Below are 22,232 nucleotides of genomic sequence, written 5' to 3' on the forward strand. Positions count from 1 at the left end.
ACTACGTACAGATGTATATAGACGTACTTTAAAGTGTAGATTCACTCATTTTGCTTTGTATGTAGTCCGTAGTGGAATCTCTAGAAAGACTTATATTTAGGAACGGGGAGAGTACTTAAAAAGGTGTTGTTTTCCAAAGTGATTCGTCCAACCTTACATACGTTTTTCCTCCTTCTTTTCATTTTGATTTTCCTCTGTCTTTGGGGTCTTCCACCGATTTCCCATGAAAACCGTCTTAAATATCCCACCTTTTATTGAGTTAACAAATAAAATTATTTTGTCTTTCATAAACCAATAAAAAATGATGAAAACATGATTTTTATTTAGGTAGTCATCGGTAGGGCTTTATAAACACTTATTTACAACCCATCAGGGTTTAAGTAATAGACTTGACACCGGTGCACGCATTTTTCTGGATTTATTTTAGACATTCCGGCAACGTTTGTTCGGCTAGAGGAGACGTTCCCCACGACTACGTGACGTCTGTGGTAACTTCGTTAATCTTAATATGTTGCGTTAGCTTAGTATCTTTGGGTGAGTATATGCATGCGTATGAGAGCATCTGCGATTGTATTGTGTTCCAAAATAATATGGGTAGGTAAATCATGGACTAACATACTAGAATATTTATAGCATGTGACAACGCATGGGTAATTATCTTTGTCATTTAAAAAATAGTGCCCTCCTATTTTATCATTTTATTTCTAAATCATCTTAACTATTCCATCTTTTATCGTCTTATAAAATAAAATTATGTTTTATTTGATAAGTCAATAAGTTCTTACCATATACTCTATTCATTCGGAAATACTTGTCGGAGTAATGGATGGATGTATCCAGACGTATTTTAGTTTTAGATACATCTATTTTTATCCATTTCTCCGACAAGTATTTTCGGGCGGAAGGTGCAATTGTTTTTTGTTTAGGTAGATAAATCACGGGCAGAAATTTATAAATATTTATTTGTATAATCACATCAGGGCATGTAAAAACACGAGCTAACATATTAAATATTTATATCAATGTGGCAATGCACGGATAATTGTCTAGTGAAGGAATGAATAAAAGGAAGACGAGAGACCATACTTGATGAATATCCTTTTTGTGCGGAAAAGGGACTTCCCATTCATCAATTAGAGGTGTTACGTGCAGTGGCGGAGGTAGCGAGATATTACTGAGGGGGCAAATAGCCAAATATAATTGCGTGGAGAGGCCAAATACTGAATTTTATCTTAATTTGTGTCATCCTAAATGGTGTTTCTTCACAAAATAATCATGGGCTGGGGGGGCCATGGCACCTGTAGCACACCACATAGCTCCGTCAGCGGTTACGTGTAAGGGAGAATCTCCTCCGGTGCATGGTGTACCCAAATAGCCGTACGAGTCGTCATACCCGTCCGAACAAGCTTATGGATGACAGTGTTGCTACTAGAATTTTCTGTGATCCCTCTCAAATTCTGACCTGGTTACCGAAAATTTCGAGTTAGGCCTAACAAACTAGAAAGAGAACGGTACATGTTTATATTCTATACACAATTATACTAAAAGAAGATACTTATGATGTTTACAATTTCCAAAAAGGAATATTCAACAAGTTTTGTGGATACATAACAGTAGTTTGTTAGTAAAACCACGAATAGAAAACGTGATATACTCCCTTCTTTCCGGTTTATTGGGCTCATCTCATTCTCTTAGCTTTTTCTTATTATAAGTCTTATTTTCAATTCTTTCCACCGTGTGTTCACATTTCAAGGTGCATTAAATTGATGCACGCAAGAACTAAAAGAAACCAACCAATGCATGTAACCATTCTACTCATTTAGTGGTCATCATGCATACACTGCAATTAATGCAGATTAAAGTTTGAGTAATTTTAAAACTACGAGATATATTCCTCCATTCACCATCTACCTTGGTTGATGATATTTCAGATTTAAACCCTGTAAACCGGAAAGGAGGGAGTATTCCATTGACAAGACAAGAAAAAGTCAAATTGGTAGCACGTGGCAGACAACTTTTGGTAGTTCCTGGTTGTATATACACCATATATGAGAATTTTTCCAATAACTACAAAAAAAGTATAAAAAAAGTTTAGACTTTTTTGGAATAAACTGGATTTTTGTGCACTAGTATATAGATTTTGTCAAGCAAAAACCAAGCATTGACTTCAGGGCAGAAAAACAAAATTTATTTGCTATTATAGGTCACTATTTACACTATTTTGGCTGTAAATTTTGTTTTTTTAAAAGAAGTCAACGAGGGTTTTTCATTTTGTGGAATTCTTCTTACAAGTACAACGGAAGGTCGATTTTATTTCAAAAATATTTTAGAATTTTTTATTTAATTACAAGTTTTTATATATGGTGTATATACACCTATAGACCAAAAGTCCCCTTGCGATCTACAACCAGTTACCTAATCTAGGGCCCGCGGTCGCGTTCGGGCCCTCTGCAGACAATGACCGGGCAAGCATCCAAAGTCAGCGTTCACAACCGGATCCATCAAACCAAATCCTCAAATTCATACTCCAAATAGTCTACATATAAGTTATATCAAAAGTCAAAGTATCTCTACTTTGATCAAACATACAGAAAAAATATCAACATTCACAATGCCAAATCAATATTGTTAGATTTGTTATGGAAGTAGTTTCATAGCACATATATATCTGGTATTGTTGATGTTGATATATATGTTTTTTAATATAAATTTGATCAAAGTTTGTAATGTTTGATTTGACAGAAATCTAATACGCGGAGTAAAAAGACAGGAGAGAGTACTTCCGTATATAGGGAAATTTGCTAAGGATCCAAATCCTACAAATTCCTGTCACATTCATTTGAATCAAATGAACCCTAAGTACTGACAGAGTACCAGCAGACCCCACGGAAAGGAGGAAAAACACGGCCCCGAGGTTCAATCCTCGCCGACACAGCGCGGCTCCTTCAGGGCACCAGCCGCCGGCGGATGGCGGCGCTGGCCGCGAGCCGCCGCCTCCTCCTCCTGCTCCGGCCGGAGCTGGAGCCGTGCCTGCGCTCCCGCGCCCTTAACCCCTATTCCGGCCGGTAACCCCTCTCCCTCGAACCTCCCCTCCCCTTTCGATTTAGCGTCACCCGGCCTCAGACGGTTGTTTGCTCGCAGGGCGAGGTGGGCGGGCGGCCTCCGGCGCGCGCCTCCGCTGGTGAGCTGCCGGCGAGGTTTCTCCGACGAGGGGGGCGCGTACGCCGGTGAGAGCCGCAGCAGATTCCAAGTCTTGCTCGTCAGGCTGTGTGTATTAAAATTCAGACGTGTGACATTGCTTCTGGGTTCTTTACCTGACAGCGAAGAACAATGCTCCGGACGAGCAGTTCCTGCAGCTCTCGTTGGACGAGGGAGAAGGCGATGACGTGGTGCCTGGAATCAGCGAAAGCGTGGTGAAGGATGCGAAGAAGAGCGCCATTGAGCTGCTTGCTGTCAGGTCAGCACTGATAGACTGTGTTCTACTGTTACTGAATATATATCCACGTCTGGCGGTATCAGAGGAATCTCTCTGAAAACCTTCATAGAAGCAATGCGTGAATGTTCCTTAGGCGATGTTTGCCCCTGAATTCGCCGCGATAGGTCTCGGTGTGAACATTGTGAAGTTTGCCTGTTCATCTCACACACCGAGATAGCTGGAAACCTGAGGAGAATCAGTTGTAGAAAAATAAAAGCAGGATTTTGCTGCTTAGAAGTGAAAAACCTTTACTTTTGGGAAGACATGGTTTATTTAGGATGGTCTGGAAGCCAGTGCTGCAAGATAGCGTATGCTAGTAGGCCGAATAATCTCTTCAACTTGCCAATTTATTGAGTGCCACACAGGAAATTTTGTGCTTTGAATTGCAGTCACTATTATTCACTTGTACGGTTAGCGCTTGTATACCGCTGTTGAAACTGGACACTGAAATACGCCTTTTTGTTTATCTTGAGCAGGGCATTCAGTGTTTCTGAGCTCAGGAAGAAACTATGTGGTAAGAATTATTCTGTCGACACAGTCGACTCTGTGATTGCTGATTTCAAGTCAAGGTAAGACTCCCGTTGGATATCCTGACATGAAAATGTGAATAATAGTCATGCATTGGATCATCGTCATAGTTGAATCACTATTCACTAGCATATTATGCAGAATCATTTTCACGATCATTATGTGGAATAAATTTGCATGCCTTCTTTGTTCCTGAAGGGGTCTGTTGAATGATGGTTATTATGCGGAATCATTTTCACGATCCCGGTGGCAGTCATCAACTTGGGGTCCAAGGCGTATAAAGCAGGTAGTCTTTTCTCGCATCTTCTCTCCCAAATGATACATTCGGTGTCCCATTCCTGATTTTTTCACTGAAATCCTCTGTAATTATAATTGTCATGTATAGTTGTCGAAACACTTCCCGTTGACATTAATTTTTATGCTTACTTTCATGGAGATGTTGCGATCATTCATCAAGCATCTCATGTTTATTTTCACACCAATCAGGCGCTTCGCCAGAAAGGGGTGCCAGAGGCCGAAGTGGACCAGGCGACGAGGAGCGTGTTCCAGGACGACCGTGGTGACGAAGACCAGGCCTCACATGGCCTCTCAGAAGCTTCCATGGATCATCTCTTTGCTCAGGCCTCGAAGCAGTGGCTGCGAGGGAGCAGCTTGCCCCTGGAGAAGCGGCGTGCGCGCATCGTGAGGTGGCTTCAGTACAGAGGGTTCAGCTGGGGCGTGACCAACTCCATTATCAGGAAGCTGGAGGCACAGCACCCCCCCTGACCTTAGCCTTCTGCTCTAAATTGTTTTCGTTGTAAGTTAGTGCGGTGTGGCAAGTATCTGCTGCTAGAAGCAACCTCTGTCTGCTCAATCTGGTTCCTGATTAACATGATATTGATATAATGATTGCTTTGCACCCTTCATATTACCATGACATCATAATTGGAGATTAGCTGGGAACACCTGATGCACGTGGAATCAGCGAATCGCGCATGATGAACAGCGTAGATGCAAGGTGAAATATAAGAATGTCATTGTTCATGCATATTTATCCGTACTTTGATAACAGTGGCTGAATGCCTGCATCATGTTCTCTCACGGCACCCATCACGTTTTCAACTGATTTTTGCATGAAATTTTGATAACAGTGAACTCGGAATACAGTGTGCACCATGAACGGCAGACTCTACCACCAAACTTACACAGATATACTATGGGGCCGCAAAAACAGAATTGCGACAAGATAAGGCCACAGAATGTGAATTCCTCCACTAAACGGAGCATGAGAAAGTTCTAACTGTATATTCACTGTAGCCATCCATCTAGCATAAAATCTAAATAGAAAAGTAACAGGTTACGGTACATTTACAACACTACATTGGAAGAACTGTATTGGTGCCTCGCTGCCCGGACACACTGCTTGATGCTCCTCGGTTCGTCGGTTATGATAGGCGGTCCTGGAAAGCGCAAACGCATCAGGAATTGCATCCAAGCATCTTCTTTAGCAATGACCAAGGCTGATAAAGAGGAATATAGCAGGTTAAAGCTAGGGATACCTGTACAGTCGGGCCAGTATACATGCCAGGGCGCATGTTAATGTACACAGGTGAGTTTATGGCTTCAATCCAGGCATAATTATCTGGGCTGTCAACTGTCTTTGCGCGTCCGCTTGCTGCAGTTGTGCACCACACGAATCATGAGAAAATAGAAGATGCAAGAGCAGACTGGAAATTAAGAGTATCCAGACAAGATGAAAAACCATCAACAGCTCTAGGATGTTGGGATACTACAATCGGATAGTTTCTCAAACTGGGAATGAACAAACAGAACATAGAAGAAGGTTGGTTGGAGTACCTAAATCACCAAACCTATGAGTTATGACACTAAACGGCAAAAACAACATGTTTTGGCAAATTATAGTCGATATACCTCAGCTTGCTACTATAGGTAGGATCAGCATGCATTCCCCAGTGTGGCAGGTATGTGATGCTTGGCATGAGCAGACCTAACCTAACCACCAAAGTTGGCAATCTTGCTCACACCGAAGGGTAACGTATGGTCCTGTAGATCTATATGTACTCCATGCCATGTGCATACCCATACCGAGAGCCACTTCTGGAAATAGTAGGCTGTTGAATTTGCTAAGGACCCTAAAATGGATATGTTCAGTGCTCCTCTTAGGGTGTTTCTGTGCTACTTAAGCCAAAAGAAAAAACAGAAACTATAAACTATGGGAAAACGTTTTTTGTTGAAAACCTGTACACAATACACATCTTCCATGACTCAAAATATCAAGATATAACTGGATTTACAACTCGAGAAACAAAAAAGACAAATCTAACTGTGCATAGTACACAACTCAATTTTGTTGTGGACAGTATATGTCTGGTACTATTCACCATCTAATTTCCTTTTTTGTTTCTTTATCTAAGAACTGAGTTTTCATATATTGAGGCATGGTAGATGCATCTTGCATCAACGTTTCAGAAATAAAATCAGACTTTTTATAATCTTTTGGATATAGTTTTACATGTAGATAGCACAGAAGCACCATAAGAAGGAGCAAGGGCCATGTTTCAGTGTCCAGGGTCATTTAAATGCTCCAAATACAGATTACAATTCCATTAAAGAGTTTGTACAGATGAGCCACCATACTGGTGTTTGCTACATCCAGTCTTTGATTCAAAGTGAAATCAACTGATCGTTTGCTGCCATCCTGTAACATCACTTCCATACAACATAACCCTAGAAAACCAAGAGTGATCTCACACCTACACTAGTACTTTCATGGGCAAGGGTGTGACCAAATCAATCAGTTGCATTGTTTCCCTATACCAAGGTTCCCGCCTTTTCATAAACAAGATGTACGAGGCAATTATTGTTTCTAGGATCATCAAACTAAAAGGCACACTAACAAATAATATATGCTTCCAGAGATAAATATCTCTCATGGATGATGCGTAGCTACTACCGAAGAGTGAATTTAGTTAAGGAATTAGCAATGATCTCGCCATGAGAACAAAGATGCGTTATAATGAAAAGGAGGAGTTTCACTTACAGAAGCTAGAAAATGGATAATCATTAAAATAGGTGCAAATTCGACCAGCATCTTCAGCATATGGTGGGGCAAGTACATCAAGAACAGCACAAGAGGCAACTGAAGTGAAGGAGTGTAGGTTCCCGCCACTTTGGGGATACAGAACGGTAGTTGGACATGGAGCAGTAAGAACATCATCTGCATGTAACTTGGCCAGTCTCACTGCATATGAGTAATAAACAAATTAAATTATTTCAGGCTAGCAATACCCCTTTTGAAGATCAGACTTTGAAATATGATGAACACGTGGAAACAACCACTCTAAAATGATTTGAACACTGGTAAGTCATAACTAACATATGTCAGCGGTCTGCCCGTCAAAAAACCCAATAAAAAAGAACTAACAGATTTAGGTGACGAAATGCAGTGGTATTGGACCATTGGTACTACAACACAGGTACCGTTGACCAGTGTTCATTAGTTTGCTACTTGGAAAGTGGAAACCAAGCAGAAGAAACATTATACTGTAAGAAATAAGGACCGAACACAGACTCTGCATGCAGTATTTATAACTGACAAGGTATGAAATAAGCAAAATAAATATTGAACTTGAAGTAGAGCAAAAAAATAACCTTGTCGATTACTCGCTACAACAGTAGGCTCTACCCAGTCATATGATTTCACATGCATCGAACCATATAGGATTTTGCTCAGTACAGTCATTCCTGGATGATCATGAAGAGGAATGACCGCTGAAGTTGGCAAGCAGAATATTCCAATCTGCATAAACACATAGAAAACACCCAAAAAAAATGTTAATGCCCCCTACAAGCTATAACTAGCAGGTGCCCTGTAGTATCCCCGTAGTAAAAGAGTTGTGATCAAGCAAAGATGAAAAAAATGTAGAAGAAACTACAATATGAAACTATAGGTTCGTTGAAAAGATAAGATAGTTTGTCAAAGCTGATGGCGGAGTCACAATGGTAAACATGGTCAGTTATTACACAAGTTAATAGTAGGTTGTGTGCCTCAACAAATAAATATGGCTAATAAACTACTCCGAAGTGGATATGTACTTACTCTGACTATTAGAAAGGGATAGAGCATCTAACCAACAGTATACTGGAAATCTAGAACAGGCTTGATATCCTCGACAAGCATTTGCTTGTTCACAAAGCAGCAATGAGGTCACAATCAACACTACTCTCGTCGGAAATTCGAACGATTGTCGGCATGTATGGATCTATGTCACAAATTGAGCCATCTGTCTCAAAGCAATGGTTGTCTGGCGAGTGGTGATTGCAGTGGCAGGATAACCAAGAGCGCTTACAGAGAAGGCGTCGCACTCGTAGACGTGCAGGTAGGTGATGGGCTGCGCCCACCTGGCCGCCCTGGCCGCGCCCTTGACGAAGGTGGAGTCGAAGAACCCGTGCCCGCCGCCGCCGTCCCCGAGGCTGTCGTCCCTGAGCCCGACGTCCGCGGGGCTGATAGTATCTGCACATAACCGACCGCGCACATTGAGAGGCAGAGACTAGGCGGGCATGGATGGACAGGGCGGCCATGGGTAGGCAGATGGAGAAGGGGAGGAGGAGGAGGGCCGGGGGTTACCCATGAGGGAGGATATGGCGCGGACGGCGCTGGCCGGCGGAGGGGCGGCCGGGGCGGCGGCGGAGGAGGGGGAGGGGGAGGGGAAGGTGCGCCTGCAGAGGTCGTAGAGGGCCTGCACCCGCGACGACTGCGCCCGCGCGGGCGCGCCCCACGCCATTGGGTCGGAGCTGGGGCGCGCAGGCGGCGCTTGGATTGGATGTACCCGGCCGGCGGCGAGCGCGGCGGGGAGACGGCGAAGGGGGTCGGGTGGTCTGGTCTCGGGGGGAAACGATACGATAACGAGCGGTTTTTCTGGTGGGCGGGCGGCGCCCACTGTTTGGCCTTTTTCTGGTTTCGTGTGCTCCCGAGCGCCCTCCATCCATCTCGAGGTGACAAATCTCAGCAAACACTTCAAAAAAAGGTTGTGCGTCTCCGCTTCAAATGTGGACCGGCAAAAGTGTTTCCTTCCTGTGCCATCAAACGGCCTTGTTCTCCGGTTACCAAAAGTTTCCTTGTCGATGGACACCACAGCACATTGAATACACACGTTGTGGAGAGTCACTATGATTTCATACATCTTAAAATCTCTCTCGGCAATAAGAGCATCTACAGCCAGACGCTCCAAACCCGTCTTAGACGACCGGACGGACGGCCCGGTCACTGACTGGTCGCAAAAATTCGACCGAGACGAGCGCCTCATACGGGGCTCAAACGTCCGGCCTGACCGGCACCCCTCATATCCAGCCTAAATATGAGGCGGATATAGGGGCGTCCGGGCGCATCCGCCACGCCGGACACGGCCCAGGCTGGCCCACCAAACCCCACATATGCTACTCCTCATCTGCTCGCCGGGCCAAACTCTAACCACTTCAGTTCACTCCTCTCCGACACCCAAGCTCCCATTCGACGATCTCGGGCCTTCTTCGGCATGGCCGGCAGCAGATTCGAGTGCTTCACCTCCAGATCAGTTGACCCCGAGCTCATCCCACGCGGCCCCGAGGAGGAGATGGTCGTTCGGCTTCCGCTCCACGGCTCCCGGGAGGAGGCCCGTGCGAGGCAGCGCTTGGACTCCTTCCATAGGGAATCCACTGTGTCCGCCCAAGTGGCGCATGGATCCAGCACTAGGTGTGCCGTCACTGCCTCACCAGAAGTGGTGCGGTCCGTCTGGCATCCGAATGCGGTGGTGGACTTGCAACCCCTCCGTTGGCACGCTGAGGCCATGGACGCACCATGGGCGTCGTCCGATGCAAACATGACGCGGTGTGCCCCGTCGTGCGAGGTGGCGGCAGCCCTCGTGGGGGTGGACGTCGGCGAGGCGGAGTCACATTCTCCGACGCCCCGTATGGTGCACCAGTTCGGGCGCCGTAACCGCGTCGTGGTGGATGTTGTCGGCTCGCCCCAGGACGGATCCATCATCGATCTGACGTCCACCAGCACCGTCCGGGTTCCGGGCTCCGACGAGGAAGAGTAGGGCATGGGAGACGGCGTCGCCTTGAGTCCCATGAGCCGGCTCGTGTCCCATGCCCTAACCTACCTTGCCGGCGACTGGACAAACACTCTGGGGAGCACCGCCAGACGTGGGCACGACAGAACCGGGCGAGATCCCGCTTAGATTAGGTTTCACGTTGCATGTAATACTATGGATTTGAGGTTTCTAATTTGAGATGTCCGGTTATAGAATCAAATATTGAGGCATGACCGACCACTGTCCACGGACGCGTCCGCGGGCATTTGAGGGGTCAGATTTGCCAAGTTCGGCTATAGATGCTTTTAGAATTGAGACTTATAAAGAAAATAAAGTTTTAAGATAAGCCCTATAAACCAAAAAGGAGGGAGTATTTTCAGTATAGATATCTGGCGAACGTTCGCTGGGGCTAGGATCCCGGCAAACACCCATGGATTTGACGGTGGTAATTTTGTAAAATGACAACCCTAGGCAGATAAAATGCCATCCGGGATGTTCGCACTTGTCATCTCTCCTCATGACCGTTGGCCAGGGATTGGGGTCCTTTATCTTTTAGAAACAGATTAGGGAAAGCAGACCTCACAACCACAGATATGTATACTCACTTCTATGAATACACACATGTACCATGGAGTGTGTTTGAACCTTGTGATTTTTATCCACATCCTTGGGATCTGGCTTTTAGACTTTAGGATGATGGAGCTGGGCTTAGTTGGTTTTGTGGGTTATTGGTCGGTATATGGCCGATATAGCCCATGTGAGCTATTGGGGCTGATGACTCTGTGCCTTTGTCCATTGGTCTGTAATAGGTCATATGTGCCGTTATCCCTAAAAAAGGTCATATGTGTCGTCAGTTTTTAAATTTTAGTAGTTAGACAATGTGGTTGTTGTTAATAGAATTCGAAGAGGGGGCCCTCCTTGTACAAAAAAAACACAGTTTCTTTACCATCATATATCATGTTAATTGTGAATGTGTCCTACAATATGCATCACAATGAAACTACCATCCCTGATTCATCCAATGGCATGTACATCAAACATCAAACGAAGCAATCGCTACAATGACATATGAGGCAAGAATGTACTGTGTCTCGGTCGTCAATTTCATCGAACATGACCTAGACATGCCCGGTGCCAGCGCATCCCGACGTTGTCCGGCCCCCCTTGGAGTTGTGGAGAGTTGTACACCGTGTTGCGGCCCCGTCCTCTTTCGTCCACGTCCAGCCATCCGGGATGCCTGCCCGCTGGGAGGCTGGAACGGAGTTTGGCTCGGACGACGGCTAGTTCCTTCTCGCGGTTGTGGAGGTGGTAGCCGGGCCGGACGTGCCCAAGTCCATTCTCCGGCCTTGTCCGGTTGCGTAGGTGCAATGCGTTTTTGAATGGACTACTTTCAGGGTGTTTTTTAATGGATGAAAACAAATTCGAGAAGTTCAATTTAAGAGTTTGGCTTTTCAGGGTCTAAATTTTGAGAGATCCAGTGTGATGGTAGTTCCAATAATTGCTTCCGGCCATTTCAGCCTCCTCGTTCGTTTCCTCCCACGCACCGGTCTCAGGTTTATCGAGGTCGTTCATTTCCCGGCCGGTCGGTTTGCCCAGCCAGGCGACGGCGACCAACCACACCCCGTTCCGTTCCAAACGCGCCGAAAACGTAACGGAATCCGCTGCCCCCGCTCCCCTCCCCTCCGTTCCGTTCCGTTCCGTTCCGTCACCCCCGGCGTCGTGCTCCCCCGTTTCGTCGCGGGTGGGCCCCGCCGGCCCGCCGACTCCGTCCAAAAAGAGAGAGGGGAGAGAGCCCAGCGACCCCAGAGGAATTCGAGATTTCTCCCCCCACACCCCCGGCCGGATCCCCGCCCCCTCCGATCCCGGCGATGGACGTCAACATGCGCGAGCTGGCGGCGCGGCTGACGGCGGCGGCGTCGGCGGGGGCGCGCGCGGCGGCGGCGGCCGCCCGCCCCACCAGCCCGTCGCGCCCCCGCACCCGGCCGCGGGGCCTCGACGAGGAGACCTGCGCCGCCACGCCCGCCCCCTCGGCCGCGGCCGCGCCGCCCGCCGACGTGCCCATGGACGCCGACGTCTGGGCGGCGCTCCCGGACGACCTGCTCCTCGAGGTGCTCGCCCGGGTCCCGCCCTTCCTCCTCCCGCGCCTCCGCGCCGTCTCCCGCCGCTGGGCCGCCGCGGTGCCGCGCGGCCCGGCCTTCCTCGCCGCGCACGCCGCCGCGCCCTCCCACGGGCCCTGCGTGCTCGCCTTCGCCCGGGGCGGACCCGCCCCCGCCCACTGCGCCGCGCTCAGCCTGCCCCTCCGCGCGCGCTACCGGCTGCCCCTCGCCTTCCTCCCCGCCTGGGACCTCTGGCTCGTCGGCTCCTCGGGCGGCCTCGTCTGCTTCTCCGGCTTCGACGCCTCCTCCGTCTTCCGCACCATCGTCTGCAACCCGCTCACGCAGGCCTGGCGGGTGCTCCCGGAGATGCATCACAACCAGCAGCGCCAGCTCGTGCTCGCCGTCGACCGGAAGCTCCGCTCCTTCAAGGTCATCGCCACCAGCGACGTCTACGGGGAGACGCTCCCCACCGAGGTCTACGACTCCAAGGCGGACAGATGGTCGGTGCACCAGATGATGCCCGCCGAGAACCTCTGCTCCTCCAAGATGGCCTTCTGCGACTCCCGGCTGTACCTAGAGACGCTCTCGCCGCTCGGGCTCATGATGTACAGAGTGGATGCCGGCAAATGGGAGCATATACCAGCGAAATTCCCACGGTCGCTGCTCGATGGGTATCTCGTCGCCGGAGCTCGCAAAAGGCTCTTCTTAGTGGGGAGGATCGGGCTTTACAGCACGCTGCAGAGTATGAGGATCTGGGAGCTGGATCATGGCAGGACTGTCTGGGTGGAAATCAGCAGGATGCCGCCCAAGTACTTCAGGGCTCTGTTGAGGTTGTCCGCGGAGAGATTTGAGTGCTTTGGGCAGGACAACCTCATCTGTTTCACCTCATGGAACCAGGGCAGAGGTCTCCTATACGACGTGGACAAGAAGGCTTGGTCGTGGATTGCTGGCTGCGCAAGCCAATTGTGCAATACCCAGTTCTGCTTCTACGAGCCAAGATTTGACACATCGATCTATTGATGGTAACAACGAGCTGCATTGCGAAGATTTCAGCTCAGATGCTTTTAGGTTTGGAGTTCGGCATCCAGATGCCTGTTTGATGTTCTATTGGATCATTCCTGTTAGCTGTATCAATTGTCAAGTACTAGGTGAATAGTGTCTTCTTTGAGCCAATAATTTAGAACATTTCTAGTACTTGACTTGAGCCACCAATTTTCTCAAGTCATGCCATCGGAGATCCTTCACTACTTCAGCAGTTAGAAGTATCGTTACAAATACAACTGGAGGTCTGCCTGTTCCCATTCCCATTTTTTAGCAAACAGTGACTTGTAAGTGGTTACATTTCCATATCTGAAATGAAAAGGATCTCGTGCTGTTTTATCCGAATAGTGTTTGATTTGTATTTTCTTTTAAGTTAAAAACATGAGTTCACTTGATCTGTGATGGCAGTTAACCATATGAGTGAGCATATGATACCTGAATGGTTTCATTGGAATATCAACCATATGGTGTATCGGTTCTTTTGACATAGAAAACAGTCTAGTCCTTCTCAGCTTTGATATGCATACCTGTAACAGAATGAGGCAACATGTTTTTGTTTTGTATGCATGACTACATGGTGAACTGAGTCCTCCTGAATAGATAGACTGACTTCATTTAAACTCAGTGTGTGGTTTAGTTGTTTGCCAGTGATTCCACAAAGGCATTATAAACAGCGTCCTTAATTAGCTATACATTTGCCCAGCTAATCAACTGAACACTAGCAAATGTTCACAACTTTTCTGCATCCACAAATATACCCCTGAATGTGAATGTTCCATTGACATATGAAGGTTGCAGCTTTCAGAGTCTAGGATCATCACTCGAAAGCCAAAATCAGACTCTCCTATTTGCGTAGTATCAATATTCCACTGACATATACAGGTTACAGCTTTTAGGTTCACTATGATCATCTACTCCAAAGCCCAAAGCACACTTTCGAATTTGTGTAGTATTAACTGAAATTGCTTCTGCAGTTTGTGTAGTATTAACTAAAACCACAACAAGAATTATGAGGTGGAGGGAGTATAAGAGTGCTGAATGCCTGCCCTGGAATCCAAGACACTTTTTTTTAGAGAATCCAAGACACTTTACCTGTACTACGTAAGCACTTTCTTAAGCTGTTACTTCCTGTGAGAGTGACATGGCCAAAGAAATGGAGATAATGTCTTCTAGGAGACAAGATTGTTTTAGCATAACCTTTGTCAATCTTTTGTTTTATTGCTTGGTACTCTGGATAGTAAGTGATCCACTTAGTGAGATGTTGAATTGAGCCCTCCTTAATAGGTAGGATGACTTCATATAGGCTCAGTGTGGTTTAGTTATTTGCCAGTGATTCCATAAAGGCATTATAGATGGTGTACTTAATTAGTTATGCATTTTACCAGCTAATCAACCGAACACTACCAAATGTTCACAACTTTTCTGCACCCACAAATCAACCCCTGACTTGAGAATGTTCCACTGACATATGAAGGTTACAACTTTCAGGTTCACTAGGATCATCTGCTCCAAAGCCAAAAGCACATTTCCAATTTTGTTGCATCAATATTCGACTGACATATGCAGGTTACATCTTCCATGTTCCTAGGGTCGTCTGCTCGAAAGCTCAAAGCACATTTTCCAATTTGTGTAGCACTTACTGAAATTGCTTCTGCAGTTTGCTATGCGAAACAGTATAATACAGACATGATGCATTATCAGTTGTTGAAAAAAAATCAAGTACTCCTATATGAGTGTACAATGCCTGCCCTGGAAATCAATAGACACTGTACTTGCACTACTTAGGCCTCTCTTAGGGCATGCACAATGGTGCTGTCTTAGATGTGTGCCATGTAGGATAAATGCTGAGGTGGAGGAGAGAAATCATAAGAAAAAGCATACCTTTTCTATGCCTCACCACATTTTTAGGGATATCTAGTTATAGGAGATAAGACTAAGAAATGACCCATTGTACAACATTTTTTATTGTCTTCTCTAGATTACATGGCAGGCTTAAGATAAGGTTGTCTTATCAACCATGGTACATGCCCTTAAACTGTTGTTTATTGTGAGAGTGACATGGCCAAAGAAATGGTGATAATGTCCTCCAGAAGACAAATTTGTTCTGGCATGACCTTTGTCAATCTTTTGTGTTATTGCTTGTGTTCTGGACGATATGTGTTCCACCTAGTGAGATGTTGAATTGAAGGCTTTCGATAATACTTTGGCTACTAAAATACATTCGGTTGCTGGCTTGCTGCTTTATGATGCTGGATGAAGGCAAAGTTATCCTGTAGAGTAGTAAATAATTGCATATGGTAAGATGGACAACATTATGTAAGTGCAGATCTGCCTTTCCACTTCATTTGCTAAAAACATAAACCAGCCACCTGTTTGCTTTAGACTAACTTCTCGGAGTTTGGTAGCTAGCTCTCATGTAAGATTGTAACGCTGGTGCCAGTGTTTGGATGAGATTATTATTTGGTCCAATGCTGCATATGTGTTGGCACATATTCCATATACTTGGTTTATAGGCTAAAATTTTCGTTATTTTAGGGAACAGCGAACTCTTCTGATCTTCCCAGCTAGTACTTTATAGCAGGGATGTTTTTGACATCAGTCAAGCTGTTGATTGAGAAACAGAGTTGCCAAGTTGTACTGCTATGCATGTTGGCACTATGCTTGAGGGCTGGTTGATAGTGCTATGTCTGTAACAGGTCAGCCATCATGATTGCACGACTGCTGATATTCAATTCGTTGCAAGATCTACTTTATGTTCCCTCTTATTTGCTTCGATTGCAACTTATCAAGAATGAGCAGTGTCCATGGTCAACAGCCAGGTGATTGTTTGTTTATTTTATTTGTTGGTGATTGTCTGTTATTTTTACTGGTTATAAAACATTCTTGTTAGCCTGATCATATGTTGTTAATCAGTAACTGGCTTCAGAACTGGTTATGTCAAATTAATCTTGGTGCAGACAGTATGAACAACTATTAATGGTATCATTATATTAGGGGCATCCATGACTATCTGCTGCAGGTTATCTATCGCTGTTCTTTATCTATAATTTAAATCCATCAGAAGGGAGTACTGTACAGTCCGGCCTTGGCAACTGAAATTAGCTTGGGTGCTGCTGTCAGCCCTATTATTGCCAACAGAAGGCATAATGCACCTGTGATTAAGATACGCTGCTCCCTGTCTGCAATCATGCAAGGTAACAGCAGTAAGGAAAATAGCTCTTTCTTATTTCTTACATTTTTCAACTGATCTTTGCAAGTTGACAAACAACTTGCCAATTCCAAAGACAACATTTTAGTCTTCGTCAGATTTGAACGTAAAGAAATTCGGATATCAGAACCATCACAAGACGAGATTTCATCCAAGATGTTCAACACCAGGTAAGCATTTTACATCTGAGGTCCATATTTACACTGCTCACAGCACAACACAAAGAATGTTCAGCAACAGCCAACGAATAGCACTCTTGGTGTGTAGCATCTAACACAATATACACAAGCTGGCAAGCATTTATTATGCAAAACTCGGTTTTAATTAACATAACTAGTAAACGTGCGTAAGCTGTTCTCCACACCCATCACCAGCCTTTGGTCTCATCTATCTGATGAACATAACTTGAGGTAGTAGATATGATCTTTGCTGCACTAGCTCCAAAAGAAACACAGGCAACAGTATGAGTATTTCTTCTCTGCTGCTCTATGGACCTAGTCAAAATTTGCAGGAGGTGCCCAGCCGTTGCTTCATCCGCTGCCCCGCGGCCGCCTTGCATTCCTCCAGCGCTTCTTTCAGCAGCTCCTGGAACTTCTCGACGAAGACGTGCCACTCCTCTGCGCTCATGTCCGACAACCTGACAAAGCACAAGCTCGATGGGAGCTGCTCGTCTGCGCTCCTGTTCGGGGCGTGCATGCTGCTGTTCGAACTAGTTTTTGAACTGGTGGTTCTGTGAAGACTGGGCGTGCTGAAGTCAGCGGATGAGAATCGATCAGATGAGTGCATGGAAGGCTCCTTGCGATCTTCTTCATCATCACCGTCCTCGTTCATGCTCTCCACGAGCTTTGTCAGAGGATTTCTGAAGCTGCCCTTCAGGCCCGAGCAATTGAATCTTGGCGATCGAATCACATCACTGTACCCTCCTAACACATCCATCGAGAACTGGAAATCCATGTCCTCTCCTTGTTCAACACTAGGGGAGAAGGGTTCCCATTCGTCTACTTTCCTCCTGGCTTCCATGCACACAACCTCCAGTTTGCTGGGTTCCTCCTCCATTCCTCTGAATTCCCTGGTCATCATCTCACCTATCTCTGCCAAGCAAAGCCCGAAAGCAGCAGCTTCCTTGAGGAAGATTGTGCACAGGATAAGGACTCGGAGGCAAGCCTCACGTATCATGGGCAGTTCTCCGCGCAGCATTGCAGCATCCCTCATTGGATCAAGTTTGCTTATGTACTCGAGCTCTTCCTCGGAGAACGGAATTGACGCCTGCGCCCAGTGTATCCACTCGAAATAAGGGTCCTCCAAGTTCTCCGGCAAGCACAGCCCATGATCAATTGGGAACAGCTCTGTCTGGCAACCAAAGCGGCCGGTGCCTCCATCAAGCTTCCTCACCAGGACATTACCACCATGCCTGTCAGTGTTGAAAATCCTGATGTCTAATATGCCGATCCTGTGAACAGCAGCAACCGGGAAGCTCGAAGTGCCGTGGTCACTGGCATCGAAGTCATGAGCGATGAACTGCTGAAATGAAGCAATCTTACTGGTGACTTGCGGCTTATGGTCATGAGCCGGAGTGCCGCCGTTCATCGGACGATTGATATTGAAAACTGAGTGTGTTATCTTCACCAGAGCCGTTGCAGGAACATTTGCGAAGTTTTCATGGTCCAACAGGTACGCCGCAACCTCCCTGAACCCTGTCTCCCCTACCCGGACGGACTTCTTCAGTCCCGGCTGGCCAAGCGCTCTCCCGGTGAACCCTTTCGGGTTGTTCGGGGCAAACGGCTCCTCATCTGTCGGCTTGACAATGGCGACTCTGTCGCCCTCATCATTCCTGAAGTAGTAGGAGCCGCCAAGGCCACTGTCAATGGGGACCGGATCCAGCCCGCCCATTATGCCGGCGGCCACGTCGTCGACGAGGCGCCTCACGCTGCCGCTCGACGACCCCAGTATCTCAACCAGTCCGCTGCAGTCCTTCTGCTCGAAGTCCTCGGAGACCGGGCAGAGGCACGGGGTGGAGCAGCTGCGGTGGATGCTGTTGCGGGTGAGCAGCAGCGGCGAGTCGTGGCGGACGGAGGAGAGGTCGTTCTCCAGGACGCGGTCGCCGAAGGTGAGCGAGGTCCCGCCGGTGGGCACGTTGAGGGCGAGCTGCAGCCGGCGCTTGACGGTGTGCGCGTTGTCGCCGCGGTCCAGGTCCATGCCCAGCACGCACCCGGACTCCGTCTGCACGAACACCCGCCGCCTCCCCGCCGGCGGCGGCGGCGCCTGATGGTGGTGGTGCTTGGCCGCGGCCTCATCCCGGCGCGCCCCGGCGCCGAAGAGGCGCCGGAGGAGCAGCGTCGGCACCTGGCTCTTGAGCGTGCCCTCCAGGTTGGGGGACATGGCGGCGGCGGCGGCTCCCTTTCCTCCTCCGCTTGGTGCGCCCACCGCGCGCCGACGCCGTCAGGGAGAGCAGGGGAAGGCGCGCTCTCGTTGCTATCATCGGATCACGCCTGCCAGCCAACAACCAAAAAAAGAACAGAATTTTACACCCCAATCTCCGCACCAAACACTTCAAAATCTTGCGCACAGAATCTCGCCGCGAACTCGGCATCGCATCAACCGGATTGAAATTTGTTCGAGCATGAAAAAACCGAGCAAGAAGAAGTGGACGAACTCAGATGCGACGAAGGAGAGGCCGGGAGTTGATTCTCCGCCGAGGTCTCACCATGGAGGAGGGGGCGGCGCGCTGGAGGACGGTGGGGGATCGGCCGGCGGCGAGGGCGCCGGCCGGGGCGGCGAGGTAGCAGGCTAGCGGCGGAGCAGATCCGCAGTCGTGGTCATGCCGTCCCTCCCTTGCTTGGCCTCTTGTTGCTACTGCGCCCGCATAATCACCAACCCGCTGCCCGCCCTCGAGTATTCCTCTGGGTCTTTTCTACCTGATCCGGAAAAAGTGACAGGAATTGAATCTTGTCACGGAACACCCTGGTATATGCAGTATTCGCACCTGGAACCTCCATACAAAGAGCATGTTACATTTTGCCATTTTGGACATTACTAGTTGCAATTGGGACCAAGTATGTTGTCAAAATTTTGCACTTCAGGCTACTTACCAGGCATAGTCCAACATGCAAAACTACTATTATTCTTCTTCCAGATTAAGGAGTTTTTCTCCCCATGATTACATTTCATGAAACGAAACCGATAAGCAACCATCCCCCAGAAGGGGGTAAAATCTGTTAGTTGCAGCTGAAGGAAATAAAGGGTTAGTTAACTTCTATGTCCAACATCGAAGTCATCCCCCAGGACGATCGAACACAACTCCCTTGGAGCGAAGCATGTGACAAAAGCAGAACAAAAGCAAATGCATCCGGCCGAACAATCAAAGCATTGGAAGATTAGCTTTTGCAACATCGCCAAAGGACTTCAGGTCCGGCTCATCCAACACCAACTGTGCGCCATCCCCAACACCTGCTATAGATCTCTATTGCCAGTCAGACGAGCAGCAGAGCTCCTTCCCGCATCTCCAGTTTGTTTCCTCTTATCTGTAAACCAGACCGGTACGTAATCCAGTGAGACAACCCTATGGACCACCATAGTAGGAGGATCACCAGGGTGCATATGTGATCAAAATCAGCAGCGTTTCTAGCTTTCATGGTGTCCAAAACGCAACCATCGCACCCAGAGCCAACATTTTGCTTTGCTTTGCCCTTAAAACTACCAATCCGGGCACTAAATCGGTCTACACCCTGGGGCTCGTCAATCAACCTGTTGCCACATGAACTAGTCTAGTCCCCAAACATATCTAGCAACATCATAGTCGCAGAATAAATGGTGCATACCCCCTGCAAATTATCACGCGTTCAAAGTCCAGCCAGTGACAATATCATATTTTTGAAGGGTAACCGGTGACAAGGCCTGGTCAAAAGTGTAACCACTCACATGATTGCCTGGCCTAAATTACAATTTGGTCCTGTTCAGAGAATGCCGTTGAATATGGGGGAACCGTAAGGGCCTAACCCCAAAAAAGACGTAGCTGTGCGGGCATGATGACCCGCGCCCCCCCTGTACCGCGCGGGGCAATCCGTGCCCGCCACGCCTCACCGCGAGCGGACGGCGTGGGAGCGAAGAAAGGAAGAGCCGGGTCGCGGTTTCCGCCCGCCCGGCTAGCCGCGTGGAAAGGTCCGGAAGGGGCCGCGCTGGCCGTCGGATGACGAATCGCCAGCCGTCCAAAACGCACGAGGACGGGCGTGCGCGCCGCGAACAAATGGCGGCGATGTGGATAAGCGCGATTGGCCACGGCCGGATGGCGTGGGCCGCGGGGCCCACCGCCTCCGGTTTACGTTGCTGTTTACGAGGCGGCCTGGCGTGGGCCGATTCCTATCCGAAAGAGAAAGCCCCTGCAACTTCTTCTGCTTGGGTTGATCGACTGGAGCTCGTGTTTTTCAGCTGCGGTTTGGACGACCTGCCACCTCCTGATGGCCTCCAAGTTGCATGGCTGATGGGTCTATCCCGTGGGCATCGTTCACGGTTTCGTCGTCCTATATTATTTCTTCATCCTTTTTTCCGAAAAGGAGGAATACTATATTATTTGTTCATGCGTTCCTCTCCTGTCCCTTGACAAAGAAACTCGTTAGGTGCTAGCAATACCATGGGCCATCTTTCTTATCTTGAACTTATGTCACACTACATATTCAAATCAAATAATGGTTACATCTACGGAGGATCACTATCCCAAGAAATTATAGACTTGAAATCGTCGGAATTCCTAGCAAGCTTGTGTGCCACCTTGTTCCCGTTCCTTGACAGGTGAGAGTAATAGACTGAACCGAAACTTTGAGCTAAATGAAAACACTCACTCAAAGTAGCAGAATAAGGGCTCGGGATATTAACTTCCGCCTTTGCATGCATGAATAATCTAAAGACAATCAGATTCAAAGATCACATTGAAGCATCCCCATTGGTACGCTAGCTCCATACCGTTCTTCAACGCCAAAGCTTCCGCTGCATTGGCATCAAGCACATACATAAAGAGAGTTGTTGACCCAACAAGAGCCTCACCCCCGATGGTTTCGAAGAACCGCTGCCATGGCTCAGCTTCCATCTTCCATGAAGCATGCATCCACATTCATTTTTATAAAGATTTTGAGCAGGTTTAGACCATTTATCATCAGGTACACTAGCAGCACTCCTAGAGCCAGTATAATTACCCGTTATCCCATGTGTTGCGAGTGCTGGTTTGGAAGGAGTCGCCACCCCTTCACCCTTCATAGCTTTCGTCCTCTGCCGCCAGGTGTATCAGGTGATGGAGTCCTGGACTAAGCGGTACTCACCACATCGTTTCCCCACCAGGTGGGGCGGGCCGAGTACTCCCATGGCGGTTCACTAATGGGCCACTTCGGCCAGCCCATGACATATACAAGGAAGATTCCACAAAGTTCTTCTGCTTGTTCGACTGGAGTCCGTGTTTTTCAGCTGCGGTTTGGACTAGGAGTGGATTAACGAGCTGCTTGGCTTGTTAAGGCTCGGCTCGTTAAGGCTCGACTTGTTAAGCTCGTTAAGCTTAACGAGCAGAAAAACTTACTCGACTCTGTTCATTAAAAAGCTTGTTAAGCTCGTGAGCGCTCGTTAACAAAATACGATGTGCTACAGTCTACGCGATGAGAGTGTAGGTATGATTTTTAAGATGGTGACTACATGAGTATGTGCGCTAGTTTTCTACCTCCTATGGGCTAGGTTGGCTCGATTAGATGGGCACGTAAGATGCTACAAAAATGTTGTAACAAAGATGAAAATATGTATTGTGATATACTAACGAGCTGCTCGTGAAACTCGTT

General features: G+C 47.7%; 4 protein-coding genes across 5 annotated transcripts; 2 read left to right on the top strand and 2 right to left on the bottom strand.

Moving 5' to 3' along the window:
- Nucleotides 1-2,828: 2,828 nt before the first annotated feature.
- LOC109753558 (uncharacterized) lies at nucleotides 2,829-4,945 on the top strand. The gene is made up of 6 exons (XM_020312480.4): nucleotides 2,829-3,065; nucleotides 3,142-3,227; nucleotides 3,322-3,457; nucleotides 3,952-4,044; nucleotides 4,202-4,289; nucleotides 4,490-4,945. Exons 1-6 carry the CDS (start codon nucleotides 2,968-2,970, stop codon nucleotides 4,766-4,768), a joined length of 780 nt encoding a protein of 259 aa, XP_020168069.1. The 5' UTR covers nucleotides 2,829-2,967; the 3' UTR covers nucleotides 4,769-4,945.
- A 152-nt stretch (nucleotides 4,946-5,097) lies between these two features.
- On the bottom strand, nucleotides 5,098-8,970 carry LOC109753559 (plant cysteine oxidase 3). Its single transcript, XM_020312481.4, has 6 exons — nucleotides 8,631-8,970; nucleotides 8,353-8,516; nucleotides 7,655-7,802; nucleotides 7,044-7,244; nucleotides 5,542-5,657; nucleotides 5,098-5,442 (listed from the first exon to the last, which is right to left on the bottom strand). The coding sequence occupies exons 1-6, from the start codon at nucleotides 8,785-8,787 to the stop codon at nucleotides 5,428-5,430; spliced, it is 801 nt and encodes a 266-aa protein (XP_020168070.1). The 5' UTR covers nucleotides 8,788-8,970; the 3' UTR covers nucleotides 5,098-5,427.
- Nucleotides 8,971-11,927: 2,957 nt separating this feature from the next.
- LOC109753557 (F-box/kelch-repeat protein At5g15710) lies at nucleotides 11,928-13,556 on the top strand. Its single transcript, XM_020312479.4, has one exon. It carries the CDS (start codon nucleotides 11,943-11,945, stop codon nucleotides 13,188-13,190), a length of 1,248 nt encoding a protein of 415 aa, XP_020168068.1. The 5' UTR covers nucleotides 11,928-11,942; the 3' UTR covers nucleotides 13,191-13,556.
- A 3,008-nt stretch (nucleotides 13,557-16,564) lies between these two features.
- On the bottom strand, nucleotides 16,565-19,349 carry LOC109753552 (phosphatidylinositol 4-kinase gamma 6). 2 transcript variants are annotated; one of them, XM_020312462.4, is made up of 2 exons: nucleotides 19,124-19,349; nucleotides 16,565-18,908 (listed from the first exon to the last, which is right to left on the bottom strand). In XM_020312462.4, exon 2 carries the CDS (start codon nucleotides 18,796-18,798, stop codon nucleotides 16,918-16,920), a length of 1,881 nt encoding a protein of 626 aa, XP_020168051.1. In that variant the 5' UTR covers nucleotides 18,799-18,908; nucleotides 19,124-19,349; the 3' UTR covers nucleotides 16,565-16,917. The 2 variants fall into 2 exon arrangements, with proteins under 2 accessions (XP_020168051.1, XP_020168052.1); XM_020312463.4 differs by having other exon boundaries at nucleotides 19,073-19,319.
- Between the last annotated feature and the right edge of the window lie 2,883 nt (nucleotides 19,350-22,232).

Source organism: Aegilops tauschii, chromosome 2 (assembly GCF_002575655.3).
Source record: "Aegilops tauschii subsp. strangulata cultivar AL8/78 chromosome 2, Aet v6.0, whole genome shotgun sequence".
NCBI classification, from domain to species: Eukaryota; Viridiplantae; Streptophyta; class Magnoliopsida; order Poales; family Poaceae; genus Aegilops; species Aegilops tauschii.